This window comes from Anopheles arabiensis, chromosome 2, assembly GCF_016920715.1.
Source record: "Anopheles arabiensis isolate DONGOLA chromosome 2, AaraD3, whole genome shotgun sequence".
Lineage (NCBI taxonomy): Eukaryota > Metazoa > Arthropoda > Insecta > Diptera > Culicidae > Anopheles > Anopheles arabiensis.
The window spans coordinates 40,486,450-40,508,564 of NC_053517.1; the positions used below are offsets into that span (position 1 = coordinate 40,486,450).

A 22,115-nucleotide genomic window follows, 5' to 3' on the forward strand; every position below is an offset into this window, starting at 1 on the left:
CACCTGGCCATGGTGGCCGGTCGCCATTGGCTGTACGAGCGAACGGGCAGGCTCCGCCCCCTTGATAGGGGTTTCCATAGCAACAAAAAAGTATATAACGAAGGGTGCTATGTACAGCGCGTAAACGTAAACAAAACCAGTTTCGGTGGAAGGGAAACAGCTATGTTGGCACTGCTTGTGCCCGTGTGTAAGCAGGCACGGGCATGAAGTGGCGTGAATACGCCGAGCGCGTGCGCCTGAGCGAGACAAAGTGAGTGCGTTTTTTGGTGTGAGCGTGTTCGAAAATGCCCGGGGTCGATGGAAGTGAAGAAGAAGAGGAGGAAAAAGAAACACCAACACGGTTCATCTCGTCGAGGCACACACAGCCTGTCCCTCGAATGCATTCAATTTTTATTCCTCGACAGACGCAGACTCGAACGCACGCACGTCCGTACGCGCGTCCCGTTTTGTAAGCGATCGTAAGCGTAAAGCGGAAAAGGGCTGCGTAGACAGTCGGTAGAAAACAAACGCAACAAACCGGGATCGATAAGTTTTACGGTGCTTTCGCGTAAGCTTTTGTGTCGGATAAAGTGTTTACCGGATTTTGGAGCTCGTTTCGTGACGATCGTGTGAGTTTCGCGCAAGTGATTTGTTTGCGCTCTGTGTGCGGTCTTCAGGGTGTTTTGTCGATGTTCGATTACCAATCAGTTACCCGAGTGTGATACGTGGCAATCAAGTGATGGTGGAGAGTTAAAGTGCCCGGAAATAAGCACCAATAAAACCCTTTAGCAGCTACAGAAACAAAAGAAAAACCGCCGATCGAAAGTGCAGTGCTACTCCGTCAATCACTCCCCGCCCGAATGACGGTCAGCTATGTCGTATGACGCGAGTTGTCAATTGTCTTCCCAGTGTACACGGCTCGCGACAATTGCTCAGTAGAAGGGAAGTTTGCGATGTAATGAGTGTCAACTGCGTGCCTGTGCGAAACATTTGATCCTAACGAACCAAACCGCCCGCCCCAAAACGGTACTGCTTTCGGGCAATCAAAGTGACGCGACATTTTGTGCGAGAAAGTGCGTTTCTCTCCGTACGGCCAGCGGTGTAGTTCGGTGCAAATCTTCATGCTAAAATCGTCAGGAATGACTGTAACTCCGGTACGAATGGCGATGACCAGCCCGACGGTGCCCATGCAGCAGAAAAGCAACTCGCGGATCAGCAACTTCAGCGTCGCGTCCCTGCTGGCGGACACGCGGCCCAAAACGCCGAACGCGCACCATGCCATCATCACCTCCGGCACCCCGACCACGACCACCCCGACGCCGCCCTCGCTCACCCCGCTCAGCCCGCTGATGGTGCACGGGCCGCCGCACGGTGCCGCGCTGCTGCACCAGGCGATGACGACCGCGCTGACGACGGTGACGACCACGACCCTGCCCGGCACCTCCCCGTCCAGCGACATGCTGCCCGCCAATCTGTCCTCCCACACGACCAGCTCCTCCTCGCCCCGGTCCCAGCACGACGGTAGCTCGCTGCGGAACCTGGACGCGGACCGGCACACGGACACCCCGCACAGCCTGCTCGAGTCGGACGACTACGACTCGAACCACGACGAGGAGGAGGACTCGATCGTCGACATCGAGGACATGGACCAGGAGCTGAGCGAGAGCGGCTCGCAGCCGGGCGGCCGGAAGGGCAGCGGCTCGCCCGGGTCACCGTCCGCGATGGGGATGGGGCACGGTTCGCCGCCGGGAGCGGCCCTAGCGGCCGCCGCCGGCCACGTACCGATACGGCCGACGCCGTTCAGTGCGCTGGCCGCGGCTGCGGCGGCCTGGGGCGGCATGAGCGGCGGTGTACCGTGGCCCGGCGCCCGCCAGATGCCACCGTTCGGTCCGCCGGGGCTGTTCCCCGGGCAGGGCTTCGGCGCCGGTCAGCTTGGTGGAGGTAAGTGTGTTGTTGGCTTTGTTCGCAATAGCAATAATACAGGGTTCGCGGCACGGCAGGCAAGAACAATTTCCGTAACTATTGAGGGGGGGAAGGAGGGGGGGATGGGTTGGCCAAGTACCTTGGAAGGTTAATCGCATGCACCGCGCGTATTGCGCGTGTTCGAATTTCGGTGGTTTTGGTTCCGGGGCGAATTAGAAATTAGGCGACCTGATTAAACCACAAACAGAGGAGGGATTGAAGGAAGAGAGTGTGGCGCACCGGTGGGAAGGGGCATTAGGTGAAAGATTAATTTCGTTTAATCGTGCCCGCAGCAAGTCGTGTGTGTGTGTGCGTGTGTTTTGGAGCTCCAAAAAACGGCCAAGGTTGAAGGTTAATTGTGGCGCCATAGTTGTGTCCAGAAGCGCTGACAGATTTAGCGTGTATATTGTGTCTCTGTGTGCCGATGGCGTCGATGTGCTTCACCCCAAGAAGTTATCAATCGGTTGATAATTTGTTTTTGGAGCTGATAGTTTCGGTCGAACGAGTGCGGGTCGCATTTCCATGGTATTCGAGTATCTTCTAATGGTGTGGGGGTCTATACGGGGATTTTCACAGTAGAATGACGCGCTTTACCGTGTGGGGTAGTGGTAATCACTACCAGAACACTTCTACCCACGGAACCAAAGCGGACAAATATTGATCTTTCGAAGGCAAAAGAAGCACAAAGGCAACAAGCACACGGGCTTCAAGCGCACTTGTACGGCGCAAAGGTCAACATAATCGATCGGTCGCGTTGTTTCGCCTTTTTGTTGCTTGGCCGCCGTATTTGTTTCAACCCCGGACCGCTCCAAACCGTTTTAACACCCTTCAGGCTTAACACGGCGTGTCGGTGTGTTTTTCGTTATTTTTACCCAGTCATTTGCTACCAGCGTCGGGATTTGTGTAATGCTTGCACTGGCGCACTGTACAAAAAGGGCAACACCGCCGACAAAGTGTGGAAGTGAAGACGGCTAAACGGAACTGAAAGGATGAAAGGAAAATGAAAAGAAGAAAAAAACAAACCCCGGCAGCAATCTGAAATCGATATCGCACTTCCCAGGGTGGGCTCGGGGTGGGCATTAACAAATTAGAAACATTTAGCCCACGTTGCCGCGATTTCGGTTTTGAATGAAGTGAAACAAAAAGGAAACAAGATAACGGGCGGCGATGACGGCCGCGATCGAGTTTGGAGGGCATGAAGATGGGCGGAAACGCTAATAGGCATTGAATGAGTGAATGAAAATCTCGCTCTCCTTCTCGGTGGTGGTTGGGGGAAGAGAGCAGCGAAGGAACGCACAAAAAGCTGATGAAAAGTCACACATGCGTGTGGTTAGTCGTTTGCCTTCGCTCTTTTTGAACGACCAGCCCGTACTGATTACGGCGCGCTGTTGCTGGTCGTTTGGGGATTTCGGGTTAGCAATTTCGGAAAGTTCTGTCATGCGTGACGCGCTTCGCCGCTTGGATGCTGCGTGCAAAGTGGGAAAGTGTCACCGGCCGACGGCAAACAAAAAAAACACAACACTGTCGTGGATGTTTTGGTTTAAATTTGGTGTAAGACATGCGTTTGGTGTGTGTGTGTCTTAGTCAAGAAGGCAGCAAACAGTACGTGATCATCGCGAAGGTTAGTGGGTGCTTTGTTGACATACAGGAAGATGGAAAGTGATTTGATGGTTAAGTGCAACAAAAACCCGTTTGCACGATTGTGTCATGTTGCTGTTCGGGGATAATTACACGCCTGATATTTCACGCACATGTGTGTGTGTGTTTTCGGCACACACTGGCACAACAAATTAATAATAAGAAACGAACGGAATTATGGTATGTTATGCAAGTAAGAATGACACACAAGGACACGAAACGCTAATGCGAAATTCCTTTGTGCACAAAAAAAGACCAGCATCTTCTCTAATGAAGAACCGCTTTTGAGGGTTAAGTTGAAGCGCAAGCCAAGCGCCTAATACTAATTCGTGTTTCGATCCAAACCATCGAACGTGGCACAACAGCAATCGCAATAAATCATCGATCGAGCGAGCGAGCGATCTTCGAAAATAACCTAATAAACGAACGAAAACGGCCGGCGAAGACGAAGGGCCGGCTGGGCATGGGAATGGCGGCATCGGATAAACGTCATCAAGCGCAGATGACAAACGATCGGGTCCGGGGAAAGATATAAACATATTTTATCGGGTCACCCCCGGAGACTCTGCCAAAACCAAACCCAAACCCGACGCAAAAGGGGGCGAATTTCGGAAGGAATGTTTTGAGCGCACCGAACGCTGACGTTTACGTTCGCCTTCCTTCTGCTTCTTCTTCTTGTTCTTCCCTTTAATCACGGGCCGCTTCTTTTTTTCGGGCCGGGAACTATCCACTTTGTCCACTTCCTGGAACCGGGACTGTCCTCTTACGTGCCGAGGCTCGTGACTCTTCTTAGTGGCTTCGTTCTAAGAGAGAGAGAGAGATCCTCCCGAGCGGCCCCGACACCCCTAGAAGCCCGAACGGAGGCAAGAAAACAATTAATTAGGCTCTCGGGGCGTTTGCTTTCCCGGGCCATGGGATGGGCCGAGTTTTTACGAAACAGTGCTTCTGGGTGTGAGACGGTTGCTAGGTTGAAAAAAAAGGCAAAAAACACAGAAAACTAGGCCGACTGTAGAGACTCGGGACCTGGGCTGCCGCCGCCAGTCAGACAGAAGGTGCAGGCAGGAGGAGACCGCGATAAGAAAGATTAATTAATAGATTTCAGATACATCTTTCGCCCCGTGCAACCCATGGCCCAGCGTGATCGTGATGATCGCACCCGGGCTATCGGGATCGAGGCCCGGAATCGATCGCGTCGGTGGCGACGGCGGTGAGGCCGTGGTCCGTGGGAAAAACAAACGCTCCGTGCCCCGACGCTGGTGTGTGTGTGTGCGCGTGTATAAAACAAAACGACACAAGAAAGGCAATTTGAGGGACGTCTTCATGACTTTATTTTCATCTCTCATGATGATGCTCTCTGCTCTCTGAAGGTGGATCTGATCAGTGGAGTAGGGGCGGGGTAAGATGGTGCGTAGGGAAGCTGGAAGAAACCGAAAACAGGAAGTGAAAACCGGTGTCCCGGTGTGATGGCCGGTTAATTAACTTGTAATTAGTTTACACACCGGGATGAAGTTTTTGTGGCCGTGTGTGTGTGTATGTATGTGTGTCCGTTTCGTTGATGTCGTCGCCTGTTGAACTATTTTTGTGTGTGTTGCCGTCTGCGATCTCTAAGGCTTTGGAACACTTTTTTTTGTTTTGTTTCGTTGAAAATTCTTACAGCAAAGTGGAAAAAGAAGTTAATAAAACACACACACACACCCATAGTTTCAATATTGAAACCCGCGGGCGAAACAGGAAGCTAGAAAAATCATCAACGAAACAGTTGGAAGTTGGCTAAATGGAACGGTGGAAAGGCGAAAAGCGCATCGCTCCGTAGACCCCGGCTGGGAGGAGTATTATCATAATTTCACCGTTTAAATTCTATAATTTAATTAAACTAGCTTCGCCCAAAGCGCCCAGGACGGTGGTGATGTTTTGTGGCCGTTTCGTTCGGTTTTCCTAACCTTCCGCTTCACGCTGCCTTCGGTGTCCCGTTTGCGTCGCCACGCACTGCCTTGCGCACCTCCTCTTGCCAAAGCTCCATTTTGTGATCGTGTTAAGATCGGTGGATTATTTCGCCCTGGCCTTAGATCAAGTTGTAGTTGTAGTTTGTTTATTTGGTGTGTGTTTGTGTACCTACCCGCCCTGCTTCGACATGGTGTTGCCTCTGCCTTCCTGTCATCGCCACTGTTGTGCCGTGTGCTGGAGTGTGTAATTAGTCAAAGCAGGCCGTCGTTTTTTTTTTGTTTTTTTTTGCCCCATTCTCTCCCTTCAATTTATCCTCACACTAAGTTCACCCCGCTCTGCGCTACTACATGGGTGTTTGTTCTTTTATTCTTCTTCTTCTTCTTCTTCTGCTCGTTTAATTCAATTTTCGACAACCCATTGACGCCATCTTTCATTCCTCGTGCGAGCTTTGAAGCATTTGTTGTGTTGCGTGTGTGTAGCTTTTTGCTGTTTTTTGTTGTTGTTTCTCAGCCCTCCCCCATCACTTCACCCTTTTAGTCTTGCGTTTAATTTCGTTTTGTTTTTCATTTCACCTCACCCGGGGGCGCTCTATTGTCGCAAGCTCGAGCTCGGGGGAACGTTGGTTCAACGCGCAAATTAAGTCATTAGGGAAACAAGGCAGCCGATCTAGCTGTTCCGGCTGGCAGCTTACTACCGCCCAGCGGTGCGCGAGTCAAGCTTGCGCCACCGAAGGAAAAGGCGGGCTAGTGCGGGCACCGAAGCGCACCCCCTTCCCCATGCACGTGGGGTGAAAATTTGATAAGTGTTTTAATTAGCCCGTGTGGCGCCTTTTTGATATATTTCCAGTGTCAACCGTGTATGCTGTTCCGTTCGTTGGCTCGGTGAAATAAAAAGCAATAAAACATATTCACGCACAGCCACATGCATTTGTTTGTTGTTGTTGTTGTTGTTGTTGTTGTTGTTGTGGTGCTGTATACACAAATACGCCTGACGTGAAATTAATTCGCATTTGGTAGTGTTTTTGCTTTGTTTTAAACATTTTATAGCATAATTTAACATTTGTTTAGGGGGAAAGTATGTAAAGCGGCGGTTGGTCCGGGTTGGTGATAACAAACTCTACTGGCCAGTGGAGTCAGTTGGAGGCAATGTTGAGCGATGAATTCAAAAGGTGGATTTTAGGGTAGAGAAAAAAAACAAAAAAGAGGGCCCCATTGATGTTGATTGTTGAATGGTTAATGTGAAGTAAAAATTGGCCCGAGACAAAAAAAAACGCCAGAAAAGATCTTCCAACTCGTACAAAGCATCTGCGAAGCTTCATACTCATTTGCTCGTCGTAAAATTTCATCAGGCAAACAAATTAAGAGCGCCATTTATTTAGAATACATTTATAATCAGTATGAATTAGCACTCGGCTTTAATAGACGGTTGGCTACTGCCAGTGGCATGAAATTCGCATTGATCGTATATTTGTTTTACTACCGTCCAACGGCTGACTGCGCCGTTGATGTGCGGTCGGCTTCATGGTCGCCGCGTTGTTTTGTGCCCAAGAAGGGGATTCAGTTGCTCAGCTGAAGAAGCAGGCAAACTGATGCAGCACCCTGCACTCATGGCGGTGGCAAAAATCGAATGCAACTTCAGACGACATGTCGTGATTATCTGCAATCAGCAACTACCGGATTTGTTGTGGCTGTGGCCACATCTCACGGCCCGTCGCGTCGGGGTTTTTGGGCTGTTTTGGTTTTACAACATTCGGGGCGGGAGAGAGAGGATATAAAATTATAAATACATACAACCAGCGGTAAACGGACACCTTTCTCGAACGCTCACACCACAATCGCACAGTAGCTGTGCATCGAAACGTCGGTGCAAAAAGTGTGCGAGCAAAAATCGTGCCCAAGCGCGGCCACATCTTTAGCTACAAAACGGTTTTAAAACAAATTAAAACATTTTTATAGTGCTGCGTGAATCCATTCCACACTCCCCGGTGCGGTGCACGCCTGGATTGAGTTCCAGTGTGCTCGAGTGCATCTGAGAGGGAGAGAGAGAGAGAGCGAGAGAGAAAGAGATCATCGCAGGCCGAAACCTGCACTCGCGTTGCGCCCGTCCGATCGCTAATGAGTCTTGAGAGGATCGCATAACATCACACGATGGGGTTCGAAACCTCCCAATCCCCCCCTCCCCCTGCCGCTACCGGTGTGCACCTTTCGCCCAACGCAGATGCTTTAGGGTTTTAATTCGCGCGGCCACAGCCGCCACAGCACCGGGCGCATTTTATTATCCCTTCGCCCTCGTTCGCCCAGCGTACAAACGGAATGAGTGTTAATTTGACTTTGGTTGGAAGGGAAGGGAAGGTTTCGGAGGCTCTTTCCGCTCTTGCGGCTAGCGGCCCAAATTAGGAAACCCACTCACGGGTAGGGAGTGCGGGAGGGCAATGAAATTACAATAACAAATAAATTAACAACAATACTTTTCCATGTTCGCTTTTATTATAAACAAGTATCAAATTAATGTAATAATAATTTTAAATCACTTCACCAACCCGGGTCCCGTCCGCACCCTTCCGTATCATCGCGCTTGGGTCAGCCATTGGCAGCGAATGAATTAGCACCGGAAGCGGAGGTCCATTGGAAGTCCCGCGGGCTGTGGCGCGGAGGCGTGTTCGGGTGGGATTTGATAATAGATTCTCAACACGCAAACCCCCCACAAACGCAAGGACCATTTCACCACTTGATGCGATTGTTGTTTGATGTAGAGAGCTCACTCCAGTTTGTTTGTGGGCTTTAGTTTTTACGGGTCGTCGTTTTTTGCCCTTTTTTGTCGAGGCCTGGGCAGCAGTAGTAGTAGTGGAGAGCTGGGTTTTTATTATTTATTGTAATTTCCACTAATTAATATTAATTTCAACCAGAAATCAACCAAAAACTAGCAGGCGCAAATAAACGGCGACTAAATGCGTGGGGATGCCTAGGTAGGCCGTACCGTGCTTTTTGGACTTCTTAACACTCTCTCTCTATCTCTCTGTCTCTCTCGCTCTCCCTCTCCTACAGGCCATCATTTTGGGGTGGTGATGCTTAACGTTTCAATTTCCTTATTTGAACGACCGGCATAGATTGTGGCAAAGTTTCGGTTTGGTCTCGCGGGCTTACAATGGGGGGGTCGGGTAATGTTTCAATTGAGCGGCCAGGAGCGTTTGGAAAGTGGGCCTCCATAGCAATGGCACTAGTAGCAGCAGTAGTAGTGGTGGTAAATTGTTCTCACTAATGCAACAAACTCCAACGGAATACCGTCCACAAATGGAGTCGACGGACAGGCAACACTTAGCCTTCCATTAATCGGAATCAATATTAATGAAGATCTTTTTGTTTCTGTTCCCTCAGTCGGGTGTGGAGAGAACGGAGAGAACGGAGAGAACGGAGAGTACGGTACTAACTTGCTCTATCCCGCTCTATCTCTCTTTCTCTGTCTTTATTTGTCTGTTTTTGGAGCACATGAGGCCTTTACCAGCGGCCGTCACAGTTCCACCGCTAACCACTATCGCTTTCCAGAACACACATTGAAACATTTCTATTAACGTTACCGAAGGTCAACGATGACACGAAAACGATCCTCCCATCTATGTGTATGAATGTGCAACGAGACGAGATCGATCGCGCATACACCTTCCCGGGGTGGTTCTTTGCCTTGCAGCACACGTTGCAACTGAGCCAGCTCGCCTGAGGTTGGGGGCGATGCATTTGAAAATAATTTACAACGCCATTGTTTTCCCAAGGCCCCTTGCACTACCCCACACCCACCCCCAAACAGCGCAAAACTGCATGCACGGTGAAATGGTTTATGATTTGATTGTAAACGATCCTTGACCGTCCGGTGCCACCATTCCGCCCAATCCAGGTCCCCAGTGCGAAGAACGAACGAAGTCAATCGATTGAGATTGCAAATTTTTTGTGTCGAAGAATACAAAACTTTTCCCCAATGTGTGTGTGTGTGCTGGCGCTGTGTGCTGTTCCGTTTCGTGTGTCGTTCGTTCACAGATGGCGTACGCGGGGTCGTACCAGGAGGCATTGGATATCTTCACTATTGTTCGATGTTCGGCGTGTGTGTGTGTTTTGCTGTTTGGAGTTGTGTTTTGTGTGTTGTGCGCGGGGATAAATTCGGGACTGACGAGGAGGTCCCGGATGGCTACATACATCCATGGGCCTTGCTCTCCCGCCCCCTCCTCGACACGGATCGAACGAAACGGAACGGAATTTGAAATGCAAATCCAGCCGCGTGGAAACGAGTGATTTCCGCGAACAAATTCCCGGACCCCGGTGGGGACACTAGCAGGCCCGGGACATTTTGGGGCAAGGTTTTCCCGTTCCGGTGAGCAAAAGGTGTAGCTCGTTGGATGCAAAACAAACAAAAAACAACCGAAACAGGATTTGTTGGGCTGTGTTGTGTAGTCGAACTCGATTGCTGTGGAATATGATTATAGAAATTTGACTACATAAAAGAGTTGTGTGGTTGGTGGTGGTTAAAAAATGTACTACCAATACTTTCGTGTCACAGTTTGGCTCCCCCTGCCTGCACAGGTCCGCTCTGTTTCCTGTTCAACATTTTATATGACTTAATTTGTCGACGGACAGGGCTTGCCGCCGCAAAGCGCTCACTCAGTAGCTCGGGTAGTACGGGTTGCTAATTCATTCAATAATAATGTTGCCAGTTTTACGAGCACATGTTTCCGTGTGCTGTGCTGTGTATTTGTCGTCTCGGGGGTTTCATGGAAGTGTTTTTTAGAGGCGAAAGAATTTTATGCAAGATGTACGAAACAAACAAAAAAGGCACCCAAAAATCCAACCGCATTAGCTGCAGCTGCAAATTTCAACCAATTTTGACACATTTGCAGCACACACACACTAGATGGCGCACACATAGCTGTTGCTGCAGTGGGCCCCATAGATGTGTGCGCATTAGTGAACAACGCTAATGGACGCCCTCTGGCTGCTTGGAGGAACAATTCCAAGAATTTGTTTTGCGGGGAGAGCAACGCGAGAGCGCCTGACTCCTTTGGGCCGTCAGTTCCTCGAACCGCATGCTCTGGGCGATTGGCAGTGCGTTCGGGGCGCGGTGCAGAAAATGCAATTTTCGTTCAAAACAATTAAACACGAGCGAGCGACAGAGCGAGGTTCGCAGCGACTGGGGCGGTGGTGGACCGTCCTGTGCGCATCAGCTTTTTGTCTCTGCAGAAAGACGAACTCCGAGGCGAGTGGTTTTGCGGGGAATGCAATAAAATGACAACCATCATTAGGAACCCACCCGAGGAACCCACCGGCGTAAATGAGATGAATAAATTTCAATCCATAACGACACTCTGTGGGCTCTGCGTCGCGTATGCAAGCGAGCACCCCTAAACCCTTGCAGAGCTAGTTTGTTTCTTCAAGAAAAAGATCCTTCATTTCACGTCAAAATGGGTTTTACTTAAATACAAAGAAGCGGCAGGAATCGTCTGGCCGGATTAACACCGTTGGACAACGTGGACCATATTTCTCAAGCTAGTCTTCATCAGTCGTCGTACCCCAAGGGTTACTTGGTGTGTGTGTGGGTACGCGCACACGCTTCTGTTCCGTGGAATCCCTGCTTCCTAGCGGAACGTCATGTTGCGCCTGTCGGAATGGGCGCTGATGGTGTCGGGGTTGGTGCCTCACCCCCCGGGCTAGAGGCAGGCGGACACTGGCGGCTCCAAGGAGGGATGTCGAAACGATATTTGCGCGCATCCGACGTTGCTAATGAAGCTGTTAATTTAGATTTGTTTTATGAAACGGCGAATTTGGCGCGCATCGCGTAGGTACCGTAACCGTCCGTCCGCCATCCGTGCCCCAGAGGGTCGCAGCAGAAAGGTTCGGCCGGTGATGATTTGAAAATTAATTTCTTTACTCTGGTGCCGTTGCTGCACGACTGTGCCACATCGGGGTGGGAGAGGAACGAGAGAGATCAGATCAGCCAAGCTTTTCACACACAGGTGCTAGACCCAGTGCGCACTGGCCTTTGGTATGTAGGCGTTGTTGTAGTTACGTTGGCCTGTTTCCTGTTCAATTTGACCAGTCCATCGTTTAATGGACCATCCCGAAGGTTGTGGCCTGTGGTGGAAGGGAGCTGGAATTACAAAACTAGCATTTAACCGGACGATAAGAATCTTTACTGTTTGCCCGGTCCCGCTCGTTGGGTTTCAATCGGTGTTGCTGTTGCGATTAGTGGATGCGTTAGCGTTTTTTTTAAGGGATGATAAAAAATGGACGAAGTTGTAATGAAATATTTATACGTCAGGGTGGGATGCAGACTTTTAGTGCATTAAGATTAGCCTTTGCGCTGTGTTCGATGTGTTTGATATTTGAGATAGCACAAGAACAGTGTTTGGTGCAGTTTGTGAGGTTGAAATAGTTGACATTAAACTACAACAACTTCAAGAGAATGCTTTATGTATTACAGTATAAAGTTGTCATTTTAAATTTCTTTTGTAAGTTAGAAATGTAGCAACTAAATCCTCTCAATGAAAGCATTTCTGAAGCAATTGTACAATGATATAAGTCTGTTTTTGAATTGACATTCTTAGTTTGTTTCTATTTTTCGGGATATTTGGGTTACGCGGCATCTCTAATTCTTTGCATTAACCCCATCCAGTGTCTCTTAATTCCTAGTCAATCTGCCGTCCAACATCAATACTTCCGTTTGGGTCCGGCGTTTCCGGAGGTGAAAGAAGCGAGAGGCTCAGGAAGCTGCTACTGCGTTGATTGTTTGAAACGTTAATAACTATATTACTTCCGTTACAACGCCGTCTGTCGAGCGTGATTGAGATGCACACGCTCCGGAACGTAATCAATCTACAGCGAAGGGAGGCTGTCTGCTGCTGCACGTCGAGGGATATCCCTCGAGTAGAAAGAGAGGTGGAGCGAGAGAGAGACTAAGTGAGAGAGTGGGGGATCTGCTAAAGAGACAAATGAAGTGTTGGCTGTTGGCAATATTTGGGACGAACGGACACACCCAACCGTCGACACCATCGGGATCGGCCGGCTACTGGCATGGATGGTGCGCGCATGGTGGACAATTGTAGACCGGAACTGGAATTTAAATAAATTAATAACAACTCTCACTTTGCCGGTTGGGCGACAACTACGATACGATTTCGGCGGGCACACTCGCGCCTGTTTGGGTGATAAATGGAAATTTATCTCAATAATTTTCTATTTCCCGTCGTATAAAGTGCGCTCCGCCTCGCGGCAACGGCGTAAAGTGTAAAGGCACGAGGACAGGCAAAAAAAAAAGGATGTGAAAGAGAGCAAAAAGAGACAAGCTTTCTCCCGACACGCTGCAAGGGCCGGGTCAGTGCCGGGGAAAGATTTACAAAAATTATGAGCATTAACGGCCATGGCGTGTCGCAAATTCGCTCGGTGTGCCTTTTGATTGGGCGCACTCCATTGCGGCACTCATATCGGAATCGCGGCACGGATGGTTTGAATAATTTGTGCCCAACAACGGCAGCGGCATCTGCACTGCATCGTTTCGGGAGCCGCCCGTGCTCACTCGCGGTACGCAAATTTGCGTGTCAATCGCTAATTTTGGCAATAAATTTTAATCGGCCCCATAATCGTGCCCAATTAATAACGCCTTTCCGTCTGGGTTGTTCCCTGTTTTGCTTTCATAAAAGCCCGGATTCCCTGTAGCTGCCGATGAAGTTACCGGCCAAACGGGAAATGACTGCTGAGCGCGTTGATTGGAAATTGGAGGGCGCTCGAACGCTCGAGTGAGCACATGGACACACACACACACACAGTGGCAACCAAAGCGACCTCAAGCAGGCCATAAACAGGCAGCAGAGAATTGAGAAAAGGGACAGCTCCCGAATGCAACGCGCCGGGAGACAAGTGCAACGCAGCAGCGATAATTACTGTTTGGTGCGGTTGCGATGCGTTTGCAGCTTGCGTCCGATTGTGCGACTGCGTTCTTATCTAATCTTAAACGGTTCCGCACAGCGCAGCCACAAAACGGGGGATCGAAAACGGGCCCAAAAACTGTCCCCTATTGCTGGAGAGCACTTAAACGGCACGATTGGTTCGCCCGCAAGACCGGTGGCAGCGGTGTGCGCAAAATGTGACATTTCAGCTCGATAAGGAAGCGTGTGTGCGAGAGCGCCGGGGTGGGGCTTGCGTGTTCCCGAGGAGGGCCAAGCGGGGGAAGCCCAAGGACGGTGCATTGGAAGGTTCAGCCCAGCCCGGACAAGAAATAAATTACGCGCTTATAAATTATATAGAGCCATTAAAATGGTTTATCACAGGTGTAATTGATTTAATTAGTCCATTAACTGCTGTCGGCTACCGCTACGGGCTACCCCAGCGGCTTTTGGGCAGCCGATGGCGCTCTTCGATTGGAGGGACCCGGGCCTAGTCATCGGATCGGATCGCGGATTGATTGCCATTGTTTGAGTTTGCCGCGTGGTCAACGTCGGCAAATAGAGCCTCTAGCCGTTGTTACGCAAAGCTTCATGTCCTCAGCTTGCAAAGTTTATGACTATCTTTCGTGTAAAAGCGTTTGCATTTTTGCATTTTTTCTGTGTTTGAGGGGTTCAGTCTCGGGGAAGAAAAAATGTGAAGCCAAAACAAAACGGCTGCTATATTTGCCAAACTGGAACCATCACTGGGAAGAGCGGGACAGTGCTGAGGGACGCTTGGGGGCCGTTTTCGTTTTTGCGCGCTTCGGCCAGTTCAACCCAATTAGTGCTTGTATGCAAATGGTGGCTAATTAATTGCAAAAATCTTCGTCGCCTTCGCCGGAGACGCCAAAGCCGAGACACAGGCTAGCTGTGTGCGTGTGTGTGGCGTGTGTGGCGTGTCCCGCTGTCCCGGCTGTGTTATATTTCTTGCGTGTATGTAATCTTACGTTGTTTGAACGGGGGAGGGGAGGGGTCCGAGCCTCAGAAATATTGTTTTTGTGGTCCAACTTTTTTAATCGCGAAGAAAAGCTGTCGTTGGGCACTAGCGACACACGACAGGGAAATAAACAGCCTTAAACAGAAATAGAAATCCTCTGTGTGTGTGAGTTTGACCTCTCGGGTTGCGTAATGCGTGGTTGCTTCCGTCACCAGAACGGCATCTGGTGTAGCCGGCGGGGTCACCTTAGGTTAGGAGCGAACCAATTTCCGCTTTTTTTCCCTTCCGAAGAGTGTCGCCAAGGCCAATCGTTTCCGTTTAATTCAATTAGGTACCATAACTCTTTCACCCTCACTCTCGAATGTGTCGATCGGTGCCGTAAATGATGGCTTCGGGTGTGTGTGTGTGTGTGTGTTGGTACGGGTGTTAATTAATCCTTTCTTCACTGCCGATCGACGGCAGATAAAGCAGAGGCACAGCAGCGGGCGCCTGCGGTATCCTTTCGAAACAATGTTTCCGTTTTAATGCCACTGGGTCGGAGGGTCGGACATCACATCAGGACGTAGGGAAGCTATTCGGTCGAACCTTTATACGATCCCTGAACGGGATGGACCGCCAGATGACGGACGCCCGATGAACCCTTTTTCCGGCTGGTTGGTGCCTTTTTGTCGCTTTTTATGACGACTTGCCCTGTCGCCCTGGCGCAGTTGTCGCTTGTAGAAGTGGCTTTGTTTTCGCTGGAAGTAGTAAAAACGGTAAAGCGTTTTATAACGTTATAGCCACCGGAACAAACAAAGCCCGAAAAAGGATCAGATGGGTTTGTTCGGGGGTGTTGTGGTTAGTGACAATTTTGAGCACCGTCGCCTCTGGATGCTCGCTTTGGTTGGAAGTGCACCGTTCACACAAAATACGAGACCTATTTCGATAACGATCAGCTTTTGTTAAAGGTGGAAACTGTTTTGAAGAGCATCGAGGGAGCAGTTTATTGAAAATTTTAATGATCTTTTTTATAACGATACAGAAAATGAGGCACACAATTGATGGCGTAGCGGAGCACAACAAACTTCGGGGAAGAATTTTGCAAGCCCTCATTATCACATTATCAGGGAAAAAATCTGTCCTTCCGAAACATTGGCAGCTCCCGATTGAGTGTGCAATAAAATTCAAATTAAAGTGTACCAGATTGGCAAAGCCGAGCAATGCAACCGATGTAGTTGGAAGACGAAGTGCACCCGCGGGAAACCCGCGGGCTGCCGATCGGCCAAGACACAGTTAGCCGAATTCCGATTCCCGTCTGATTGAGCGGTTGTTCTTTTGTACCGCCAAACGTCCCCAGCAACCGTCCCCAAGCGTGTCCTCGGTGAGGCCGTCCCGGGGTCTGCTTGGCTACCTCACATTTGGTGCGAACGGTTGCCACCTTCCCTCCCATTAGCCGTTGACATTCTTGCCGCGGAGGTTATGCGGATCTGTACGCTCGCGGGGCCATTTTCCCATTTGTCTGCGACGCGGATGAGCAGCGTCAAACATCAAAGGGAAAAGTTTGGGGTATGTTTGCGCGTTCGTTTCTCGTTGCGCGCTTCACCATCGGCATCGAATTCTTGCGCGGCGGACGCGCCCGCCCCGCCGTCTGTGGCATCCGGGGCACGACGACTTTGCGGCAGATTTTCGCATACGATTTTCGCCTGCTGTTGGTGTGCGCGAGTCGGGCAGAGTTAGCGGAAGTTGACCAAATATCGGCCCCAGCCGTTTGGGGAGGAATACCTAAAACGAACCAAACACACACACAGACACAAACCGACCGGCAAACAGGGGATTGAGGGGCAGAAGGGGGAAGCTCGATCGCTCCGAGTGCGAGATTATCTTATTACCATTTGTCAAACCCCGAACGGAGGGTAGCAGCAGCGCCTGAGAAGGGCGGTAGGGGCTGGGGGGAGCACGGTTTGGCACGACAATCGGCGTGTTTTGCCTTGGAATCGCGAAACATGTGTGTGACAAAGCGTGTCGCGATCGCGTCGACTGTGAGGCGGGGGCTCGCGGGGGAGAGGAAGTAGGGTGGAGGGGAGATGGAGAAGGGTACGGAATTCGTCACGGTATCCAATGCAGTGAAACGCGCAGCAGCAAATTGATTTGATTGCAGTTAATGAATTGCCGGTCGTTACGGCACAAGGGCGCGCGAGTGGGGTTTGGGTGGGTTCACCTGATCAACCGTACATTAGCAATTTAGATAAGTGAGTGTGCGTGTGTGTGAGAGTGTGTTTTGCATGGGAGGGTGGTTTTGGCACCGATTGCTAGCATAACGGGCGCATAAACTATGCTTTTGATGCTTGTTATGCTGACAAGATTTAGCCCGGCTGCCCGGCTAGAACAGTGCAAAAGAATTCCAAAACCTTCGAAACTACCAACGGAAACAGATAAATTCAGTTCATTAGCACAGGTAGAGCGCACACTGTGGGAACGGTATGTGTAACGGGCTCCTTTGTGCTTCCGAGAAGGATCTTTCGCCCGAGAAGATAGTTGTCGGTGAAGAGTGTGAGTTACGATCGCGATTAGGATCTGGTGTGTGTTAGAGAGCGGGCAAGATCAGCGCGATCAGCGTCTCCGGCCGGCTCACACACCCTTCGGTGCACGGTAACAAGCAATTACTAATCGACGCTAATGGAATGCAAATGTTGTTGGTTGTGCCCACTGCACTGCGCTGCTGCCTACGTGGCCGTCTTCATCATAATGCCCCGCATCCAGCAGCGCAGCTCTCACACCCTGCCACACACACAAATACACACCCCTTCTACCCCTGCAAAGAAAGCGCGATTAAACCTCGGGAAGGCTGCGAAACACCACAGGCACATCCACAGGCAGCAAAAAAAAGCCAATCGCAGTTGAACCTGAACCCGAACTAATCGATTCGCTCTCTTGTGCAAAACAAATTAGTAAAAGCAAAGCACACACAAGGTTTTGCTTCTTGCACACTCACACACACGCACCCACTCGCTCTGTTTGGGTTACCGCTCGTGCCCTTGGAATACCGTCGGCACCAAGCGAGCGATCGCGGTGCAAGGCAACACACACGATGGTCAGCAGCGAGAGGGCAAGCGAGTTGCATTGCATTGCAAATTGCAGGCGCGTTGTAGAACATCCCAAACATAACGTGCACTTGCGGTTGGTGGTTAAGGTTGTTATGGCAGCAAAAAAGAAAAGAGCAAGCCAATACTTTCCTTCGCCCCCAGCTAAGGATCGCACCACAACCCAACACCCGAAAGCCTAGCAGGAGGGACACACATACGAATGAAATTAATTTATTAAACTGCAATTCACACTTCGCTTGCGCACTGCGCAAATGAGTGTGTGTGCGAGAGGAACAGTGGGCCGGCGCCTGGAAGTTGCGTCAAGAAGCGGGAGCGCTGCTAGTACAGCTAGCGAACTGTGTTCCACTCGAACGCGAACGTGCACATAGCAGTAGTGCTCTGTGTGTATGGGGCTTGGTGAATATTATCAGCCCGTGCACTCTCTGCCAACCTTTATTTACTGCTTCGCCACCTTTGCCGATTGAGCAGTGCATGTGCGAGGCAAGGACAATCGACCCGCGAACGAGGCGAAGGGGGCAATAGTCCACCGCATGTAGGTGGAACTTCCGTGTCGAGTGTGTGTGCAGCCAACCTGAACGCTCTGCAACCGTGGACGACGAAACATGTCCAACCTTCCCCCTTTTTTGTGGGTTGTTGTGTGACTGTGAAGGGTGTGGCCAAAAGGACGCCCCGAGACGAAATGGTGTTCTTATTATCATTTCATTTCGCACACGGTGTGTATGCTGCGGTGACCCAATGTTAATTGAAAAGTGTGTGTGTTCAGTAGCGAGACGAACTGCTCTGCACAGGGACAGATGTCTTCACGAAAGTCTGCAACCCGACGCTGTGAGCATTACCCTCTGATTCAATGGCGTCGATCGTCGTCAATTAACGCTGATTGAGGTTATAATTTACTGTGTCACTTACACTCCTCGCTACCGGTTCCCACTTGACTATTAGCGCTCTCTTGACTTCGGAGTGCGTTCCTATCAATTAACTCTACCGCGCGGAACTCAGACGGTCCCCAGCCCAGAAGGCATCCACGAAGGCGGTACAGAATGTTTCCCTCCGATGCTTCCGAGACAGGGTATCGATTGCTTGAAGTTCTAATAGACTATTAGCTTTCCCCCGGGGTGCCGGTACAACAGTCACTCACCCCCTTCACAACTGCAGTGCTTCCGTTTGGCTTCCGTCGGCTTTTCCGCTCGATTCGGTTTCTTTGCCTTTTTGTGTAAAAATAAACATATCGCTGTCATGGCTGTGAAATGGTGGTTGGAAATGCCGTTCTCGTACCATTCGGTCTTTCGGTATCCGTATTCCGACACAAAGAGCTCGGGAATGCGCTCGGGCAACGGGTGGGGGAGTGTAAGAATGTCACCACCGTGTATACACAGTGCAGCAGTGCCGAGAAGCCGCACTTGACTAATGAGACATTAGAGCACTGCTCCGCGCGCGCTCCGCGGAGTCTCGCTGTCGAATAATGTGTTGCTCAAAACGACCCTGAATCGCTGTCCGGACATCTCGATCGGCCGCAGATTCGATGAGCAATGGGAGGGGGAAAAAAGAAGAAAAAAACATGAAAAATTAAAAATCGTAATAAATCTTTGCCCATGTGCGTGTGTGTGTTCGCTTACACTTCATCCATCGTCGAACTCGTCGAATGGTTTCAACACGTTTGAAGGATAAAAAGGGGGTACAGGCGGCTGAAGTGGTCGGAAATTTATTAGTACGGGACCACAGTGCGCTCCCGTCCCGTCTGTCGCGTGGTATTTGTATTTGGTTGTCTCTTTGGCAACTTCATTAACTGTCACTTGAAATATTGTAATGTGTCTTACCCCCGCTGCTGCATACACGCACGGCAATTCCTTCTCAGGACGGCGCGAGTAGAGGGAACGCACAGAAGCGCCATTTGATGAACGAGATACCTCCCTTACCCCCGAGGGGGAGCGGCTGAGACCGGGGCCAGTTTAGTTTTCCGATGTTCGAGCACATGTTCGACGGGTGCATCCGTCGGACGAATGTACAGCTGGCACGCGATTACGATGTTTCAGTGTGTTTCGCCAACGGTGGAGGGCGTTTTGTTATGATTGAAAGACCGCTCCCGCGTGTTTGCCGGGGTCTGTTCGTTCGGTCGACAACGAACGGCGAGGAACGGATCGATGTTCTTGCCTGTCCGACGTGTCACGTGTGCCTTCGGTGCCTCACATTGAATGAAAAGAAAAAAAAACGCTCGACGCACTTACTAATCAGTCCTGTGTATGTGTTCTCTCCGTTTATTGCAGATAACGAGCCGCCCCGTATCAAGTGCAATCTGCGGAAGCACAAACCGAACCGGAAGCCCCGCACACCGTTCACCACCCAGCAGCTGCTGTCGCTCGAGAAGAAGTTCCGCGAGAAGCAGTACCTCAGCATAGCGGAGCGGGCCGAGTTTAGCTCGTCGCTGCGGCTCACCGAGACCCAGGTCAAGATTTGGTTCCAGAACCGGCGGGCCAAGGCGAAGCGCCTGCAGGAGGCCGAGCTGGAGAAGATCAAGATGGCGGCACTCGGGCGGGCACCGGGCGCCCAGCTCTACATGGGCTACTTCCATCCGAGCTTAATGGGTGGCGCGATGCATCTGGGCTAAGCGTGCCGGAGATGCCTCCAAAATGCAACAAACCAACAGCAACAACAACAACAACAGCAGCATCAACAAAAACAATTGCAAAACAAAACCTACCAACCAATCAACCATTGTGAATATTAGCATTTAAGTGTCTATTGCTAAAACTGACCTGTTGCTATACTCGTTAAGAAGTCGTAGTGCCGGCCGAACGATGTCTATGATTAGGGTATTTATTTTAGTTCGCATCCAAACGTCCAAGCGGCCTCGCAGGAGGAAGGGCACAACTCTGCAACTCAAACAGGGCATGCCCGGAGTGCGAAGAGTTTAATTTTATTTATTCCTAAACGTGGGCTTTCCCTGGCCCTGGCGCTTTGTATTGGCCCTACTCCCTGTGGGGGGGATTTTGTAAATATTAATCAGTTTTGGGCATCCTTCGCTTGCCTCCCTTTCCTCCCCTGGATGGTGTTTGCTAAGTGCTATTGGTGGTGGTGGTGTTAGCCCAACAACACCTCATCACCGCTCAAAACAAACGCTCTCCGGCCGCCATTTGTAAATATTGTCCCGAACGAAAAACGGTTCCGACGTTCCGAGGGATGCGTGCGAAACACTTTTCGGCCCGAGGGGGTGGATAATTTGCTCCCTTCCCCTTGCTTTCCAGCGCGATACGGGTTCGGGTGGCAATGGCGCCTAAAGCTGGCTCCACTGTGTGCACGGTTTTAATTTCGTTTTTTTTTATGTGTTTGTGTGGAATGTAAATAACAGCTCCGAAAGGGGTGAACTATCGCTCACGTTGGCTAGGGAAGTGTAGGGATTGCGCCAAGAAGGTAAACGTTCGATCAGCTGAAGTCAAATGCGTCCGATCGGCTCCCCGGGCGATCCGTTGTAAATAGACCATGTTTAAAAAGAGAGAGAGGGGGGTGATGTGTGAGTGTAGATGAGGTGCGATCGCTGGATGACGACAGTGAGGCGTTTGTTGTTGTTTGAATGTGACAGCTTCTTCGCCATTTGCGCTGCTAATAGATAGATAGGTGCCCCGGGGTGAGTGTTTGGAGAAGAGCCTCCAATGTTTGTGGGTCGTGTGCCGATCTCGATCATTACTTATCCAATTGCTGCCAAAGTTGTACAGACGGACAGGGCGTGCGTGAGAGGGAACCGGTGGTAGGGGCACACAATCCACTCCATTAAGTGGAAGGCAAATAAGGTTAATTTGAAGCCTCCTAGCTCAGAGCAAACACCAGCAACACAAAAAAAGCGTTGAAATCGGGCATCAATTCGGATGGAGAAAAGTTTTTTGCTGGGGGAAGAGTTTTTTTAATAAAGCGCAGGAACAGGTAACAAAAATACTCGCACACGCATCAATGAAGAAACACGCTAGACGAAAAGCATTGCACAAAAAAAAGGTAAACGACAAACAAATGGCAATATGTAGCGAAGAGCGTTGGTGAGATGTTTGATATTAGCTGGCAGGGTAGCTCCCCATAACCGAAAACTGTACATTAGGCACAATAAGCGAACAGCACATGCGCTCGTATGTATGTGTGGATGAAGAAGCGGCGAGGATATCACGCATATGCTAAGTGGAATCGTGGAGGCAAGCTAGTGGTTAAGAGTTAGATACAAATGTGCTGGTGATTTGAACACTAAGAATACTAAGAAAAGAAAAGAAAAGAAAATTATATACAATAAATAATGAAGAAAAATACTACATCAAACATTTTGTGGGCATTACTTTTGCGTGTTTTTATATCACATTGAAATTGTCGACAAGAAATTGTAATCTACGGAAGTGAACAAACTGTTACTGCTGAAATATTCCTTTCTTCTTGCAATTATCTTCTCTAGAAGGATGGTTCTTTTTAATGTGAGTCTGGTATTTACACTGTATTTATATGTCTGTATTTATATGTATTTATATGAGTCGTCAACTCGTACGACTCAATAACATCCTAGAATGCAAGGATCTCTCCGTAGCAAGGATTGACTATCCGGCTAAAGCCTGTATAGGCCGGCATATGTCTATGACAAACTAAG

At 50.0% G+C, this 22,115-nt stretch overlaps 1 protein-coding gene across 1 annotated transcript; it reads left to right on the top strand.

Moving 5' to 3' along the window:
* The first annotated feature begins 395 nt into the window (after positions 1 to 395).
* Positions 396 to 21,796, top strand: LOC120895295 (muscle segmentation homeobox). The gene is made up of 2 exons (XM_040298511.1): positions 396 to 1,920; positions 19,765 to 21,796. Exons 1-2 carry the CDS (start codon positions 1,101 to 1,103, stop codon positions 20,103 to 20,105), a joined length of 1,161 nt encoding a protein of 386 aa, XP_040154445.1. The 5' UTR covers positions 396 to 1,100; the 3' UTR covers positions 20,106 to 21,796.
* Positions 21,797 to 22,115: the final 319 nt, after the last annotated feature.